Source organism: Tyto alba, unplaced genomic scaffold, assembly GCF_018691265.1.
Source record: "Tyto alba isolate M040663 unplaced genomic scaffold, T.alba_DEE_v4.0 Super-Scaffold_44, whole genome shotgun sequence".
Taxonomy (NCBI): Eukaryota; Metazoa; Chordata; class Aves; order Strigiformes; family Tytonidae; genus Tyto; species Tyto alba.
Genome location: NW_024881320.1, coordinates 13,128,478 through 13,144,312, shown reverse-complemented (window position 1 = coordinate 13,144,312; position 15,835 = coordinate 13,128,478). Strand labels below are relative to the sequence as shown.

The following is a 15,835-nucleotide window of genomic DNA, read 5'->3' as shown; positions in this document are numbered from 1 at the left end:
GGCTGTTTATTTATGAGACAATTTATTACAGCGCAGTTATTCTATAGCAGGGAAATCTATTCCTAGGAGCCCCCATTAATTGAGCCAATTTCTTAATTGGCTCACCGATGTCTCCATGAGGTATGCCGGGAGAGAGGGTTCTTGTTGTAATGATCACAGTCTTCCTCCTGCCCACACACCACCCATGCTGCTAATTTAATAGTGCAAACATTTATTATTCCTTTTATTTGGTAGTTAATTTTAGGGTGTTTAGAGCTGTTCCAAGATTGCTGGTGGAAGGGGGTGAAATGCCCTGGGGCGCAACGAGGACTCTGGTTGCAGCTGGGGGTGGTTGGACTGGCCCTAAAAAGCCCCGGGGATGCAGGGGCTGGGGCCTTGCAGGGTATTTGGTTAATGAGCTGTAATGAGCAGAGCAAGCAGAAGGGTCGGGGCTGACTGTGCTGGCAGGGCTCTTGCCTGACCCCCACCCCGCGTCTGGGTCATTTACTGACAAAACAGAGCGACGCCAGGGCACGTGTGTGCTTCTACTTGATTTTTCTTTGAGTTTCATGCGCTCTGAAGGGAAACGGGCTCCTAACAAATAGGCTGTGTGTTATGGGAATGGCTGGAAGGGCCAGAAGAAACCCAGGCTTGGATTTGTTTGGGCGGTGAGTGCCTGTCCCTGCCCATCCGTGGGAAAAGGGTGATGGGGTGGTTGGCAGCACGCACTCCCACTGGTGGGTGTCTGCTGGGGGTGCAGTTAGCCCCCTCCGCCAGCCGTGCTTTTGCAGCGTGGCTGCTCTAGACCTCACAAGCCCTTTTCCCTGGCTCTTTCTGCTTTTGCCCTGCTGTTTGCTGGCCCTGGCAGTCCCTGGAGGGTCTCCACTCCCACATCTCCTGCCCACGCTGGGCTAGAGCGGAGCCGCAGCTCACAGCCGGCCTTTCCCAGCCCCGGCGTGGTGCCCGGTGCCCCCAGGAGGTTTCCTCCGGGCGAGCATCCCTCCGCCACGTGTGAATGTCGTCCTTCCCTACCAGGCTTTTGAGGCAACGTCTGGCAGAGCTGACTGCGTTTCTATAAAGCCCTGCTGGCTCCGTGCCTGCTTCCCCGGCTCCCGGCAGCACCGGCCGGCTGGCGTGTGCTGCCCAGGCTCCCGCTTGGCAGCTCTCGGCGTGGGGACACAGCCCAGGGCCACCCACCCCCGGGGTGCCAGCGGGGCAGAGCCCCGGCACCGGGAGCAGAAAGCGAAGAGGGGCAGGGAAGGAGGAGTTCGACAGACAATGCTGTCAGAATGAGCCTTCTGCTAATTTTGTATTTATCGCAAGAAAGCGATTAAGTTTCTCTGTGATTTTTGTTCTTTCTTGGCTCCCACCGCCTATTGTTCCTGGCTCCATTATCCCCCCATCGCTTACATAAACGTATCGTGCGGGTTTCCAAGGCACAATAGAGTCTCATTCATCCAAGGTCACCAGCTTTTACTTGCGCTTCAAAGCATCTGGTAGAAGAAGCATTTTCTCCTAAAGACATTTTTATTGTACTTGGAGCAGAAGCTAAGGGAAATTGCCCCACTGATTTGAGCCGCCCCAGCCCTTCCCTCCCCCTCCCCGTGCACCCAGTCCCAGTGGGTCGAATCCTGCCCTGGAAGGGGAGGAATTGTTTTCTGAGCTGGTTGGGATCCCACTGCAGGGTTTCCCTGCCTGCTGCTTCCCAGTCCTGCTGCTGGGGCCAAGAAGCAGCGTGTCCCATCCCTGTCCCACCACCACCAGTGCTTGTTAAATGGGAAGGGATGAGGAAGGGGGAGAAAAAGGGTGTTTTCTTCCCAAATCTTCTCCTCATAGGGGTCCCGGCACGGACCAGTTACAGAGGTCTCCGTGGCCTCCTATCGCTTTCTCCCTCTGCCATCCAAGCTGGTGGCTCTAAGCTCTCCCTCTTTCTGCACCTGTGGCCGGTAACTAGTCGGGACTGGGCTAACACAAAGGCAGCCTGTGTTGGGGGACGGGGACTCGTGGGGGCCCAGGCTGGTGCTCTGCCCTGGAGGGTTTGTGCCCCGCAAAGGGCAAGGCGGGGGGGGGGGTGCCCACGATCCAGTAGCGAACTGGAAGTGGCTCCTTGGCTGGGGGAGGTAACGGTGGGGATGGAGCAACGAAGGTGCTGGGGACTGTGAAGACCCCGGGGTGGAGGTGAGTCTGTGAGTGAGGGTGGCAAACCTGCCCGTAGGGTGGGACCCCCCCCCCCCTAGCCCCCCGGCGCAGGGGGAGCAGCCCCTGCTTTCCCCAGGCAGAGGAGTGAATCCGGCCCAAGAGATGCCGCCGGCTCCTCTCCGGAGCTGCCCCCCTGCAGCCGGGGCAGCGCCGGGGGCGGCTCCCAGCCCCCCCGGGCCGGGGTCCCCACCGCCCCGGGCGCAGCTGCCGCGGGAGGCGGTGCCGGGGAGGGGACGGCGGCCGGGCCCGGCCCCTCTCCCCGCCTCGCCGGTACAAAACGGGAGGCGGGGGCGGTCGGGGCCGCACAGCTCTCCGCCAGCCGGGGCAGCGCCGGGCCGGGGACCGGGGGATGTAGCGCTCAGCACCGCGGAGAGCAGCGCGGGGAGGGGGGGGGGGGGGGCGGGAAACAAAGCGGGGTGGGGGGCCATGGCCAGCGTGCAGCAAGGCGAGAAGCAGCTCTTCGAGAAGTTCTGGCGAGGCACCTTCAAAGCCGTGGCCACGCCGCGACCCGAGAGCATCATCGTGGCCAGCATCACCGCCCGCAAGCCGCTGCCCAGGTAAGAGCTGCCAGGGTGTGGGGTGCTCAGGGACAGCCCCCCCATCCTGCCTCTGGCTGGGGGACGCACCACCGCGAACCTCCTCCCCACCCCCAGTTAGTAACCCTCCATCAGGAGGGTCTGGAGTGTCTCCTTCCCCCACCCCCAGTTAGAGGCTGGAGGACATAGGGGTCCCCCCCAGTGCCAGGGGCGGGGGGATGTTGGCTGGCTGGGCCCCCTCCCCGGGTAGGTGCTGTGCTCTGGAGGGGAGCGGGCTCCGGAAACTTTGGCTTGATGGTGCTTGGAGCTCAAGAGCTGGCTGCCTCCCGAGGGGAGCAGGGCAGCGGCCTGGAAAGCTCTAGCTGGGCTGTGGAGGGGGGGCAGTGGTGGGGGTCATCAGCCAGAAGTTGTGGCCACCTCCCTCCCTGCCATGCAGACCCCTGAGGTGTGTATCTTGCGGGTTGTCTCTACATCACTCCTTCACCAGGGAAAGGTGATGCCCAGGGAGAGGAACAGCCTCCCTCCATCTGGACCCTGCCTTGGCACAGGGGGGAGGCTGATGCACCCCAGGGATGTGCAGCCCCAAGGCTCCCCCAGGAGCCAGCACATAGCCATGGGCCAGGATGGCTCTGGGACTGGTGTCCCCCAGGTCCCACAGCCGAGCAGTCTCGGCTTTGCACCTCTGGTGCCTGCCCACCCTGTCCCTCCTGCTCCCAGGGAGGCCGGTGCCCCCCACCTTTGCCAGAGGCAGAACAACGGCCAAAACCCATGAAATGAGGTGAGGGGGCTGCTCGTACCCACCGAGCCGCTCAGCCGGGCTGTTGCACGGACAAGGATCCGTGTGGCTTCCTCGCAACAATGCGCTCTCTAATTTAGACCGGTTTGATTTTGCTGACTGTCTCAATATTGGTTAAAAATATCCTCTTTGCACTGTTCTTATAAGGAAAGGAGGCTTTTGCTCTTTGCTCTGTATTTCCACTGCTGTCTGCTCCCTGCCCGGTAGAGGAAACAACCCAAAGTTTCATGAAGGCGATGGGTCTGTAGAGGAGAGGGGCTCAGTCTGCAATGGGCTGGGTTTTGGGGGCTCAGCCTGTACTAAAGAGCAGAGATCTTGTGGGGAGCAAGCTGTTTTGGGTGCCTCCTGTGCTGGTGGGGGCTGTGAGCCAGAGCAGCGACAGGGACGGGGGTCCCACTGCTCATGCAATGTGGGGGTTGCTTCTGCCCCTGCAGGGCCCAGCTGCCCCCGCGTGAATTTTTCCAATCTCTCCAATTGCCATTAATCAGGGTAGGAAATTGAGAAAGGCATGGCTTAGGCTTCCAAAGGAGAAGAGCAAATCTCATTTCCACAGGCAGCATTTGCAGGGCTTCAGCCTTCCTGGGGGAGAGGAACCACCACGTCTTTCTCCTCCCCTGCATTGGGCTACGGTCGGCACCCAAAGGGGCTGTCAGCTGGCTGGGTGCCGGCTCACACACACGCACCCTCTCCTGCCTGAATGTGCCTGAGAGAGCTGTGCTGCTTAAATGGCTTGCAGTCGGAGATGTAATAAGGCAACAAATTTAGGACACTGGGGAAATACAGCAAGCCCAAGTACCAGGAACGATGCACGGCTCTACACAGCAATTTGGATTGCTACACATACCTTGGTCGGGCTGAGGACCATGGTTGGGAGCGTTTGCAGCTCTGTTAAAAAGTTAACAAATGTGCATGTGTCTCTGTATCGCCGGCAATGCCAGCTCCAGCGGCAGGGGAACCATCTGTGCAGGGGTCGGGAGCTCTCGGCACACGGCAAAATGGACCCGCCAGCTCCGCTTTGCTGCGTTTTGCACCCTGGCACGGGCTGACCCTGCGTGACGGGGTCCCCAAGCCGGGGTGTGCTCTGCACAGCCAGCCACGATGCTGCCAGGTCCCGGTGTTGGTGCAGCCCCAGCTCCTTTTGTCTCCTCGCAGCGTGAGCCACCGGCCGGGGCCGGGGCCATTCCCCACGGTGCAGGTATCTGCCCCACCGTCCTCGCTACAGGTGCCGAGCGCGGGCAGCCCCGGCGGGGCTCTCCCTGGGGTCTGCGGGGCATTTGCTGCGCTCGCCCCTGCCCCCGTGTCACAGAGGGGCTTTGCTTCTCCAGAGGGGGTCAAAGCCAAAGGCTGGGGGAGCAGAGAGAGACCGTGGGCACTGGCTCCTCTTGTCAGGGCTGCCGGCTCGGCTCGCATGACACGGGGCTCAGCCGGGAGCCCGAGGCTGCTGCCTTGGCAGGATCGTGCCTACGAGATGCCAGAGCTCACATCCCCAGGGGTCTTGCTGCAGGTTCCCACTGGGGTACACGGCAATGTCCCTAGCACCCCAAGGTTTGTAGTTCAGCAACAGCCAGAACTGGGCTCCTGCTCCCTATCCATGGGGAGAATGGCCCCAAGGCTCGTGGCAGCTACTCTTCTGCAGCCGTTTCCATGCCCAGCTCCGCTCTGGGTTTGTTTTTCCTGAAGGTTTCCCTGCGCCGCTGCTCGGATTGGCCTTTCTTCCCTGACGATGCTCCCGGCTAATTTAAGAGCAAATGACTGCAGTGCCGGGGAGCAGAGTGCACCAGAGAGGAGACGGGGAGACCAGTTAGCCAAATGAAAAATTAAGATGACCATCTGGATTTCTGTTTTCTCCCACACTTGACAGCTGGTCCTCTGCAAACGCCGCAGAGCTCTGCCCTGGATCCAGCCCTGTGCTTCCCGCAGCGGTGGAGCCGATGGCATGGTTTCTAGGCCAGCGCTGCCCATCTCCCCATCAGTTTTTCTGGCTGAGCCTGTGCCCTTGTGCGGTGCCAAGAGGGGCTCAGCTGTGGCAAAGGGGTCCTGCTGGGAACCCCCACAGTGGGCATAGCCCAAATCCATCCCTGCAGGGTGCCCTGGGCATGGGTAAGGGCTCAGTCCTGCCTCCTTTGAGGGCAGCAGTGGGGTTCCTGGGGCAGATAGTGATTTTAAAACAATTTTTTTTCCCCTGCCTTCCAGCCGGCTCTGTGCTGTGCCCAATCCCTTCCTACCACCTTGGGGCTGGTCCTGAAGATAAAGCTTCTTCCATCTAAATTCCCATCAAGGTTTCTGGGAGGTTTGGAGGTTTAAAGCTCTGCTAAACCCAGGATTCATCCTGGAACAAAAGAATACATTAATCCCTTTCCTGATGGGGCTGGGGGGGGGGGGGAGGCATGTATTACACCCCGACAAGGCTTCGTGCCCAGAGTAGGGCTCTGCCAAAGTAAATGGATTATTGACCAGTTTGCAGTGTGAAAGGAAAAAAAAAAAAAAAAGAGATGATGGGGAAAGGGGCTTTTCCAATTAACCTTTCCCCACGCAGGGTCTGGCAGGATGCAGCCTGGGGCCGTGGGTTTGCAGCTGCGGGTGATGTGGGGAGGCTGAGTGAGGCTGGGGCTGCTCCCACGCTTGCCTTTGCAGGGTTGCTCCAGCACAGGCAAAATCCCAAGGTGGGGTCTGAGGTGTTTGCATACCCAGTGGGCTAGGGACAGGGACACCCTGCCCCAAGCCCCTCTGCCAAGCTGGGGTGTCCTCGCTTCCCCTTGCTGGTCCGTAAGGATGATGCGATCGCTACCCAGCAGCTGCTGCAAGGCTCTGTGGCTCTTGTGAACTGAAAACACTCTTTAAACCTCCCGTGATAAGGTGCCACCCAGCCTCTGGGGACAGGTATCACCGCCACGCTGTAGCCCTGGCCCCACGACCGGGATCCCCTTTCTTCTCTCGGATGGGTTTTGCCTGCGTCTCTTCCCTGACCGTGACCCCAGCGGCGGCTGGGAGCCCCTTCGCGCTCGGTGAGCTTACTTCTCCCAGCACTGCTGTGTACTTTGTCAGGACCCATCTGCTGGGGAACCTGTTGGTGCCAGGGACACCCAGGCTGGGACACTCTGCAGGGTCCCCCTGGGACCTGGAGCTGGTGGCAGTCCGGGGACTTTCAGGATGCTTTTGGGGTGTTTGGGTTCCTCGCTCCCACACCGCCAGCCACGGCGGTGTGGCACAGGCTGCCCCCTCCCAAATTCACCTGAAATCCCCTTCTACATGAAAAGCAAGGGCACTGCTGAGGCTGGGGGCTGCGGGTGCCAGCATCAGCTCCTGGGGCAGCTGGTGATGCCGGGTGAGCACCGGCAGCGCTGGGAGAAAGGAGGCTCCTGCATCCCTCCCTGCCAGATGGTCTAAGTGGGTCACATCAGGGCAGCGCAGGGGATTTGTGCTTTAACCCTTAATCCCCCAGGATGCACTGTGCATGCAGGGGGAGGGAGGGGTCTGTTGCTGAAGTGGGATTAAGAACAGTTTCGCTGCTTGGTTTGCCATCACAGGTGATCTCGGGGGACAGGTCTGGGTGCTGCTGCTGCAAACCTCCTGGGATAAGGTTGGCAGGGTGCTCCCCCCAGCTGCGCTGGGACTGGGTAGGAGCAGCCATGGCACTGCAGTGCCAGGGGGTCACGGTACCCCCAGCGAGGTCAGAAGGTGGCTGCAATTCCCCCGTGGCCATTGCCACTGCAGTGACTTTTGTCCCAGCAGACGGTCCCTGATGGACTGGGGACCAGCTCTCTCCCATCCCAACCTTTGGTTTCCTGGCCATATTTTGGTGGCTCTGATCCCCACTCGTCCCCAGCGGGCTGGCAGCCCTTGGGCATCGGCATCGGGATGTGATGCTGGGGAGGAAGCACCCGCTGGTGGCCCTGCCGTGGCGATGGCCCCCCACTCCTGTTAATCCTCCCCCTTGTTGGTCGGGCATCTGCTCTGCGGGAAGAGGCGGCAGCAGGGCCGGCCACACCAGCCGCCTGGCTGCCATCTGCTCCCTCCTGCTCCCAAGGAGCCCAAGCGCTAATGAGCCCATGGCCCCGGCCCAAGCGGGGGGAGTGGGGCTTGAAAAGAAAAGCAGAGGGGGAGAAGAAAAGCCCCTTCCTTCGAGGGGCTGTCAATAGGGAGGCTTTTGTCTGCCCCTGCCCTCCGGCTCCAGCTGGACGGCGGGACTGGGGAGAGCTAATTAGGCAGCTTGGGAGCTGCTGGGAGGCTGGGGGGAACTGAGAGAGGGGCAGAGCTGGGGATGCCTGTGAGACCCCCTCCCTCCTACTTGCAGAGCCTTCATCCTCCTCCTTCCTCCCCAGCCCCATCCATCTGCCTCTCTGCTGGACCGGTGCTGGGGACTGTGTCCCTGCTGACCTCCCCGGTGACACCTCTGTCCCCAGAGAGGTGGCCCCACTGGCACGTTGGTGGGATGGACCCACACCAGGCTGGGGGGGATGCAAGTGAGTGCTGGGCAGCATGGCTGGGCTCTGCACCCATGGGTGCCTTAGCCAGGCAACCTGTGCGCCAGCATGGGATGGTGTACAAGCACCTAAGGATTTAGGGAAAGGGGACTTCAGAAGCCCCCACAGGAGCCCCAAGCTCATGGATGGGGACTCCTTAGACACTTCAGGTACCCCCAGAAGTGCCACTTCTCCCCATTGTGCCCCTGCTGCTGTTACATGGGTTTTGGTCACCTTCACCTAAAAGCTCCCAAAAGCAGGCGCAGGGCTGAGGGTTGTCCCCAGACCAGTGCTGCAGGGACTGGAAACCAGAAGGGAGGCAAGAAACACTGTGGTTTGGAGGACGGGCAACTTCTGACCTGTAAAAATTCATGTGAGTTAGCTGTTCAGGGCCCAGATCTGTCCCCGTGGCTCCAACTCCCAGCTTGCCAGCAAGAACATGGGCACAACCTGGCCCTCGGAGTGAAGGCGCACAGCATCTCATGGGAAAACACGGGGTGCAGCTCTCTCCGAGTCTGGGGCCTCCTGCTGCCCCCATCTTTGGGGATGAAGGAGCCCCCAGTGCCCACGCTGCACCTGGGCGAGCACCATATCTGATCTCCACATCCTTCTCTTCAGGTGAAGGATGAAATCAGGTGGAAGGAAGCAAAAGTGCGGAAAGTCTGCTGGCTGGCCAGTGTATCGTTTTGTAGAAATATTCGATTTCACCCTTGAAGAGAGCCACCTGCAGATGCTCCCCCCGCTGCCGGGGAGCCCCTGTGTCTGCAGGTGCCACAGGGGCTCTGCCATGGATGTCAGGTTTATGAGCGCAGCCTCGGTGGGATCCAACACCTTGGGGGGCTGTGCTGGCTATGGGGTCCCTGCCCTGCCGGGCTCAGCACTGTCCCAGCACTTGAGTTGAGGCTGTTTCCTAGAGGTAACGAAGTATGGAACGACAGACCAGGGCAAAATGTGGCAGTTTAGGGTCTTGTGGGGCTGGGGCCCCTCCCTGCCTGGCTCGGGAAGAGCACTGGCTTCAGCCAGACCCCATCCCTGCCTGTCTCCTGTCCCCAGAGAAGCAGGACAGCAGGGCTCTTAAATCCCACACACTCCCCCACACACGTTCACATCCCTCCCTTGATGTCTAACTAATAAATATTTAGTGCTGCGAGGACCTAAATAATAAATAGCAGTGATGATCCTGATGCCAGGGATTGCTAAGGAACTTCTGCCCATCGGTGGGTCCTGTGGCTGCTCTTGCTCATCCTGCCTCTACTACCCGAAGCAGCCTTTTCTGCTGCGGCTTGTCCCCAGAAAGGGGCTCTGCAGACCCCACTCTTGCTGCATGTGGGGGTTCCCAGTCTCCCCTGAGGTCCTCGGTTTTGGGAGATTTCTCCTTCCAGAGGGCCATGGCTGGAGCTGAGCCCTTATTTGCTCAGCCCCATTCCTATTCCTTCCCACATCTCCACGTCTGGTGTCTGGACCTTTCTATATGTACATGTTTCTATAGGATGAACTTATCAAATGCAAACCCGGCGTCACTGAAATGAAATCATTTCATGCATGACCACCCTTTCCTTTTCTGTTGTTTTTTTTTTTTTTTTCTCCTTTTCTCCCTGTGGCCACTGAAACCTCTTCATCATTGCAAAGCCTGACCCAGGCCAGCAAATCCCACCTGCGTTTCGGCTGTGGGTGATGTCGGGGCTTTGCCAGAGCCCCTGGTCTGGCTCAAGCCCCCCGGGGCTTTTTGCTGTTAAGAGAATGTGGGTCTGCTGTGCCCCACTGTCCTGCCCTGCCCCACAGGAGACCCACACGCAGCTCCCGGTCCCAGTTCCCAGTGGTGTCACCAGCTGGAAAACAGGGCTGGGTTGGATGCCTGGATCAGAGCCCTCTGTCATTCCCAGCACAGGGCACGGAGAAACACCAGCCCCTCGGAGCCAGTTTGCTTTCACAGCCCTGCTTGCTGATTTTATAGGTGTGTGCGAAGGCGCCAAGTTCGTGTTATCTGAAATCTGTCAGGAGTGGTGGATCCCAGCGGCACAGCATCCATAAGAGGGTTTTGCTCTGGATTTGGGACGTGCTGGGGGGATGAGTGGGCTGGACCACCACCTCCGGCAGCGTGGCCAGGCACAGGGCCCGCGTCTTGGTGCCACCATCACCCAGCAAAGGCCACGCAACCCTCCGCGGGACACCAAGTGCTGCAAAACTGGCTTTTCCATCAGCTGCTCGAGCCGAAAGCGCTGACAAACACTGGGAGTTTAAAAATAGCAGGTTTTTTCGCACACGGCGGGAGCGCTTTCCCTGCCAGTGCAGCAGGGACTGCAGGAAGGGCTTAAAAAAAAGAGAAGTGGGGAGGAAAACTGTATTAAAAACTCTACTGCTGTTTCAGGCCAGCTTAGCTAGGTCCCCAGTCTGGAGGCAGCGAAGTTGGGGCTAGCTGCTTCACTGACGACCTGTTTAACGCTTCATGTTTAATTTATGTCTCATCATTAATGAAAGAAGAAACAGCTGCTGCTGCCCAGCCCCGGCCGGGGGTTTTGGGGGACACAGGGGTGGCACAGGCATGAGGGCAGGGCCCCGCTGCCTGCGGGGTTGCTCTGCTCTCTCCTCTCATCCCTCTTTGTCCCTGGGCACAGAGGAGGCTGCGACGTGCTGGCACAGACTGCAGAGACCTTCGTGCTGTTGGATCCTGGGGCCAGGTCAGATGGCCAGCTCGCATGTAGGTGGCTGAAAATGCTCCAAGATCCACAGGCCATGATGAGAAAATGGGTTTTCTCTGCCACTAACACCAAGGTCCAGCAGCACATCATCCCAGCGGAACTCGATGGCACTTTGGCAGTGGGCTGGTGGTATTGAATTTATCCCTGAGCCCATGTGTGCTTGGGAGCGCGTGTGTTGGGGTGTGACTGGAAGAGAGCTGGGTAGGAGGTTGTGATTTTAGCTGCATTACTGTCAGGATGAAGAATTAGCTATTTTCCAGTAAGAGAAATATTTTTGCATTAAGAGAGATTTCACAGTTAAAGACCACCTGCTGAATTAATCTGTGGGTCAGCTGGAGCTGCTGTCTAACCAACCACCCGCCAAAGACATGCATCTATAACACCAATGTATAATAGCATGTAAATATAACTTATTCTCTACTGCTCCGTTGTCTGCAGCCAGAGGAGCAGCCCTTCTCTGGCGGAACGGGCATAGCCAGGGCCATGGCATACTGAGTGCGAGAGGCAGTTGGGGCTTTGGGCCGATTTCCCCTGAGGCTGGTGGTTTAACTCTGGGAATCTATTGCCTGTAAAGCATTTGCTCTCTTGAAATCCCCCCTGCTTCAATCAGAGCACGGCCAGGTTCATTACGATGAGGAGAAGCAAGACAAGTACTTCATCCAAAGGATGGGGTTTTTATTTGCAAAAAAACCCTCCAAGACCAGGAGCATATAGGAAAAGAAAAACAAACAACAAAGCAGCCCAGTGCCCACGTTTCGCCCACCCTTCCCCGCCACGTGGGACAGGTTCTGTGGTTATCTGCCTGCCGCAGCCGCCCGCTCCGTCCCTGCCTTTGTCTGCCCATCGGCCACGCGTTGGCGAGTTGATGAAGGACGATGGTGCAGGGCCACCGGAGCGGGGAGGCGGGCGGAAAACGCGTGCCGGGGAGAGGGAGGTGGGGGGGGTCTGGGTGGGCACCGCTGGCGGAGGAGGAACAAAGGCAGCCGCTGGTTAATCACCGAGATGGGGGTGTTTTGCAGCCCGAGCCGCCGGGGAGCAGTGGAGCACACGGGCTGTCAGCCCAGTGTTCCCTGTGCCTCCTAATTGAGGATGGACGTGATGTCCTGGTGACCTCCTCTGGCCCTGTGTCCTCAGACCCTGGCTGCCCCACGGGGTCCCTGTGCGGGGCTGAGCTCTGCAGGGCACAGGACGTGTTGGCTGCATCTCCCCCAGGATCCTGGGGCATCCCTGGACACAGGGATTCGGTTGTCCATTCTGTCTGGTGGCTGGAGAAGTCGTCGGCACAGTTTTGGACGGGCCCTTGTGCTCTCCCAGACATTTCCCACATGTGCTTCAGAAGCCAGTGCAGGTTGAATAATGGCCTTGGCATGTTTTGGAGCGTTTTTTGGATGTTTTGGAGAGTCCAGGCTGGCAGATGCAACCGTTTCATGCTTCAGGCACGTCCCTGCCCTTCTGTGTGCTGGGGCCGTGTGGCTGTGCACCCATCCCTGCCTTCGCCGTGACTGTGGAGCATCTCAGCAACCTAAAGGTACAACACCAGCAGCACATGCCAGCGGCAGGTTTGGCTCCCACTGTTTGCTGCTTCACGGCAGTAGTTACTACCCCATTGCCCTTGGGGGCTCCCCAGAAGTGTTTTTTCCACCCAGCAGCCCCAATTTCCCCATCCTCGTCCCTCCGAGCGGGCTCAAGGGCAGGCACTCAGCATGGGAGCTGCCACCGTGGGGACAGGTGGGTTAATTTTGCGGTGGAGGCTCGTGGGCCAAAGAGCTGGCTGCCGGCTCTGCTGGGCTGTGAATGCCACCGAAGGCACATTCGTCCCTGATTTAATGAAAACTGAAAAGCAGGATCCCGAGGACCCGCGGCTCCCCTGTCCCCTCCCCGCTGCGGGCTGCCACTGCCAACCCTCGCTCTGTGCTGCCGCCGGGTTTGCCTTGCAGGGAGCAGAGGACGGCGGGTCTCACCTTGCCCTGCCGCTCCCCCCACTCACCCTCCCCACCGCATTGGTATCAATTTGACCTGAACTCCCTTTAACGTGCCGTGATTTCTTTCAATTAGCATCTGAGTGAGGCCGCTGTGCTGTTCAATAGAGCCGGTCCCAGCACAGTGCCTGGACCAGGATGGTCCAGAGGGGGATGTTCAGGAATGCTCCCGCATCCCTCCGTGTCTTGTTTTCCCCACATCCCCTGAGGATAATCCCACTCCTTAAAGGTTGCTCCTTGTCCCCTCTGCATTTTCTATCTCTTTCCATCCCTTGGACTGGTGGCTTTGCTACCACAGCCCCTAGGACAGATTTGCTGCATCGTTAGCTGGTTCACCTTCCTAATTTAGACAAGTGCCAGACCTGCGTGGTTCCCCCTGCTCCGTGCAGGATCAGCCCTGCTGCCAATCGGAGCTCAACCGAACCTGAGCAACCCTCATCTTCCCATCCCCAGCAAAGCCACCTTGCTTTCCCCTTTCTCCTTGGTGGCTGTCATCTCCTTGGGGACATACTTAGCCAAGTCGGGGCTTGGTGTCACGTTGTTTCCGGCAAACTAATGGGCAGAGTGCTTGTTTTCAGAGATTGTATAGAGCAGAAATCCCTGCGCTTCATCTCCAGCTGCAATTACCGAAGCCAAGTCGATGTGGTTGATGGTAATAGGATGGTAACACTGTCTGAATTTGTATTTAATGCTGATTCCAAGGGTCTATAATTTTCATCAGCACCACATGACTTTTTATAGAACAGAAAAATGTGAGAGCAGTTAATGAGCTGTAATTCTGGAGAGCTGCTGCCTTGATTGGGACTAATTATTTTCTTTATAAAAATAATTAACAATCCACACAACCTATAGAGTGAAAGGCATGTGGCATTAATTAAACCATGTGGTATTTTCAACGCACCTTTATCTCCTCTTTCCCAGCACACCCTGAATAAACTGTGGCGTTACACTGCAGAAAACCAAGCTGGGCATGAGCTCGCCTTGGGGTGAGGGCTTGTACAGTGCGAAAAGGGCAGGTCCTGAGCAAGGGGGCTGCATCCAGATCCTACCTCTGCAGCCTCCTGGCCCTGAAGGTACTGCAAAAACACTCATTTGGGGTAGGAAAGGCTTTTTTGGCTAGCATAAGGTGATGGGTTTCATGCGTGGGTTGTCCGTGATGGGTGCGGAGGGGAGGCTGGGGCTGTCTCTGCTGTTTCAGCTGAAGAGCAGCCGGTGGGAGCCCAGGGTGGGGGTGCAGGGGTCTGTGCTGGGTGCTGTCACTTGCCACAGGGCATCGGGATACACCAAAATTGAGGTGGCTGCTTTGTGCAAGCCAAGCCCTTGTTCTGCAGTGCTCTGAGATCCCGGGATGAGTCCCAGGCAAATGTGTCCCAGCACCGATAGTGCGTGGGTCCGTGCGTGCTTAGACACACACTTACATAATATATAATTGTTAACAAGACTAATTCTTCAATTTTCCTGGAGGTATTCTGAGAACTAATGAATATATTTGCATAATCTTGATTTTGTTTATGAATAATTCTGGATTATCCAAATGTGAATAACACCGGGGCTTTGCTATTCTAGATTGCCTTTCAGCTGAGGATAGCAGAGCATTTTACAAATATTAGTTCAGCCTCACAAATCCCAGAAAGCAATAAAATTATTACTACACCCAATTAAAGATGGATGTACTGAAAAATGAAATTATTCTCTCCAGCCCTTCCGGGCAGGGTCTGCCATGGGGCCTGGGAGGCCAGGGATCTATCTGCCTCCTCCAAACCTTCCCCCTGTGGAGCAGCAAGCCAATAAATATCCTCCCCTTTCTTTCTGGGGATGATTTAAAACAATGTTCAGAGTTGCAGGGTGGTGTGGATGGTTGCGGACAAGACCTAGGAGGGAGAGGGAGGTTTCTTTCAGGCTCTGACCCCCGAACAGCCCTGGGTGCTGCAGCACAGAGCACCCCGGTGCTCACTTGTGTGACAGGGGTGGCGTGGCCATACCAACCTCTCCCTCCTTTGGAACACAGAGGGAGGAGAAAAAGCTCTGTCTTCCCTCCCAGAAACTCTCCTTAACTTAAAACCCAGACCTTCCTGGGCAGCTGGCGAGACCACCAAGGTGTTTCCCTCGGGACCAGGGGGTGTTATGGGGAAGGAGGATTGGAGTCAAACCAAACCCTCCCACCCATGAAGCTGCAATTCAGGAATTTCCCAGCTCAGCTAACATAGGAGATGTGATACAGGGAGGCAAAGGGCCCTTCTGGCCATAAAAAGTCCCCGGCAGCATGTAGCAGGGGGCTTAAAGCCCACTTGCCACCTCCCTTCCTGGGCTGGGAATGCTGTAGGCTCATTTATCCGGCAGGAGAAATCTGTTGCTTAATTCCTTTCCACGGGAGCTAATTGCTGCCCACGCATCCCTGCGCGGGGACATCTGCTCCTCGCGGCGTCACTGAGCCCCCCCGGGCCCCACGTGGCCCTGGAGTGCAGCCCTGGGCATCATGGTGGGATGGATGTTCAGGAGACAAGTCCCAAATGGAAGGATGTCCGGGGACCCCCATCTCGCCAGACCCCCCCAGGCGCAGCAGGCTGGCTGGGTGCATGGCAGGGTGGGCAGAAAATATTATCCTCAGCTCCTCTAAGTCTGGCAGTCCCACGGGGTAGAGCAGCTCCAGCACTTCCCTGCTCGGGTGATGCCCCTGGACACCTGGGTTGGGGTCGCCCATTCAGATGTACCTGTGGGTCCGTCCTAGGGGGGTTTGAGCACCATTTTTTAATGTCAGAGTCATTTCAAGCCAAGCCCTGGGGATTGCTGTTGATTAGCTGCAGGCCAGTATGCATGCCTGTGTCCCAGCAAACAGGGTGGCTCAGGGGGTGGTTTATTAAGGGGGTGCAGTGACCTGAGTGTCCCTGTCCCCAGCCAGCTTCTCCATGCTCTCCCCATCAACCAGAGTCATTCCCAGGGCAGCTCCACAGGCAGGTGGCAGCTGCATGAACAGGTTGGGATTTTTGAGTTATCTGAGTGTTGGGACCTCCAATCTGTTTTCCCCTCTTCTTCCAGTGACAATTCAAAACAACCAAATTAAGGGAGACGAGGAAAAAGCTTTATGTGAGCAGCAAAGGGAGCATTGCTGCTCCAAGTGAATCTTCTCTAGCTGTCTTCTCCTTGCTGCCTCCAATGTGCCTTATTACTAATTCATTTTTAAAGT

General features: G+C 57.7%; 1 protein-coding gene across 1 annotated transcript in view; it reads left to right on the top strand.

Moving 5' to 3' along the window:
* The first annotated feature begins 2,597 nt into the window (after positions 1 to 2,597).
* SRRM4 (serine/arginine repetitive matrix 4) overlaps positions 2,598 to 15,835 on the top strand; it is a 50,370-nt gene continuing 37,132 nt past the window's right edge. Inside the window, exon 1 of the mRNA XM_033001380.2 lies at positions 2,598 to 2,735. Within this exon, the coding sequence (XP_032857271.2) occupies positions 2,605 to 2,735 (131 nt within the window). The 5' untranslated portion in view covers positions 2,598 to 2,604. The remainder of the gene's footprint in view (positions 2,736 to 15,835) is intronic.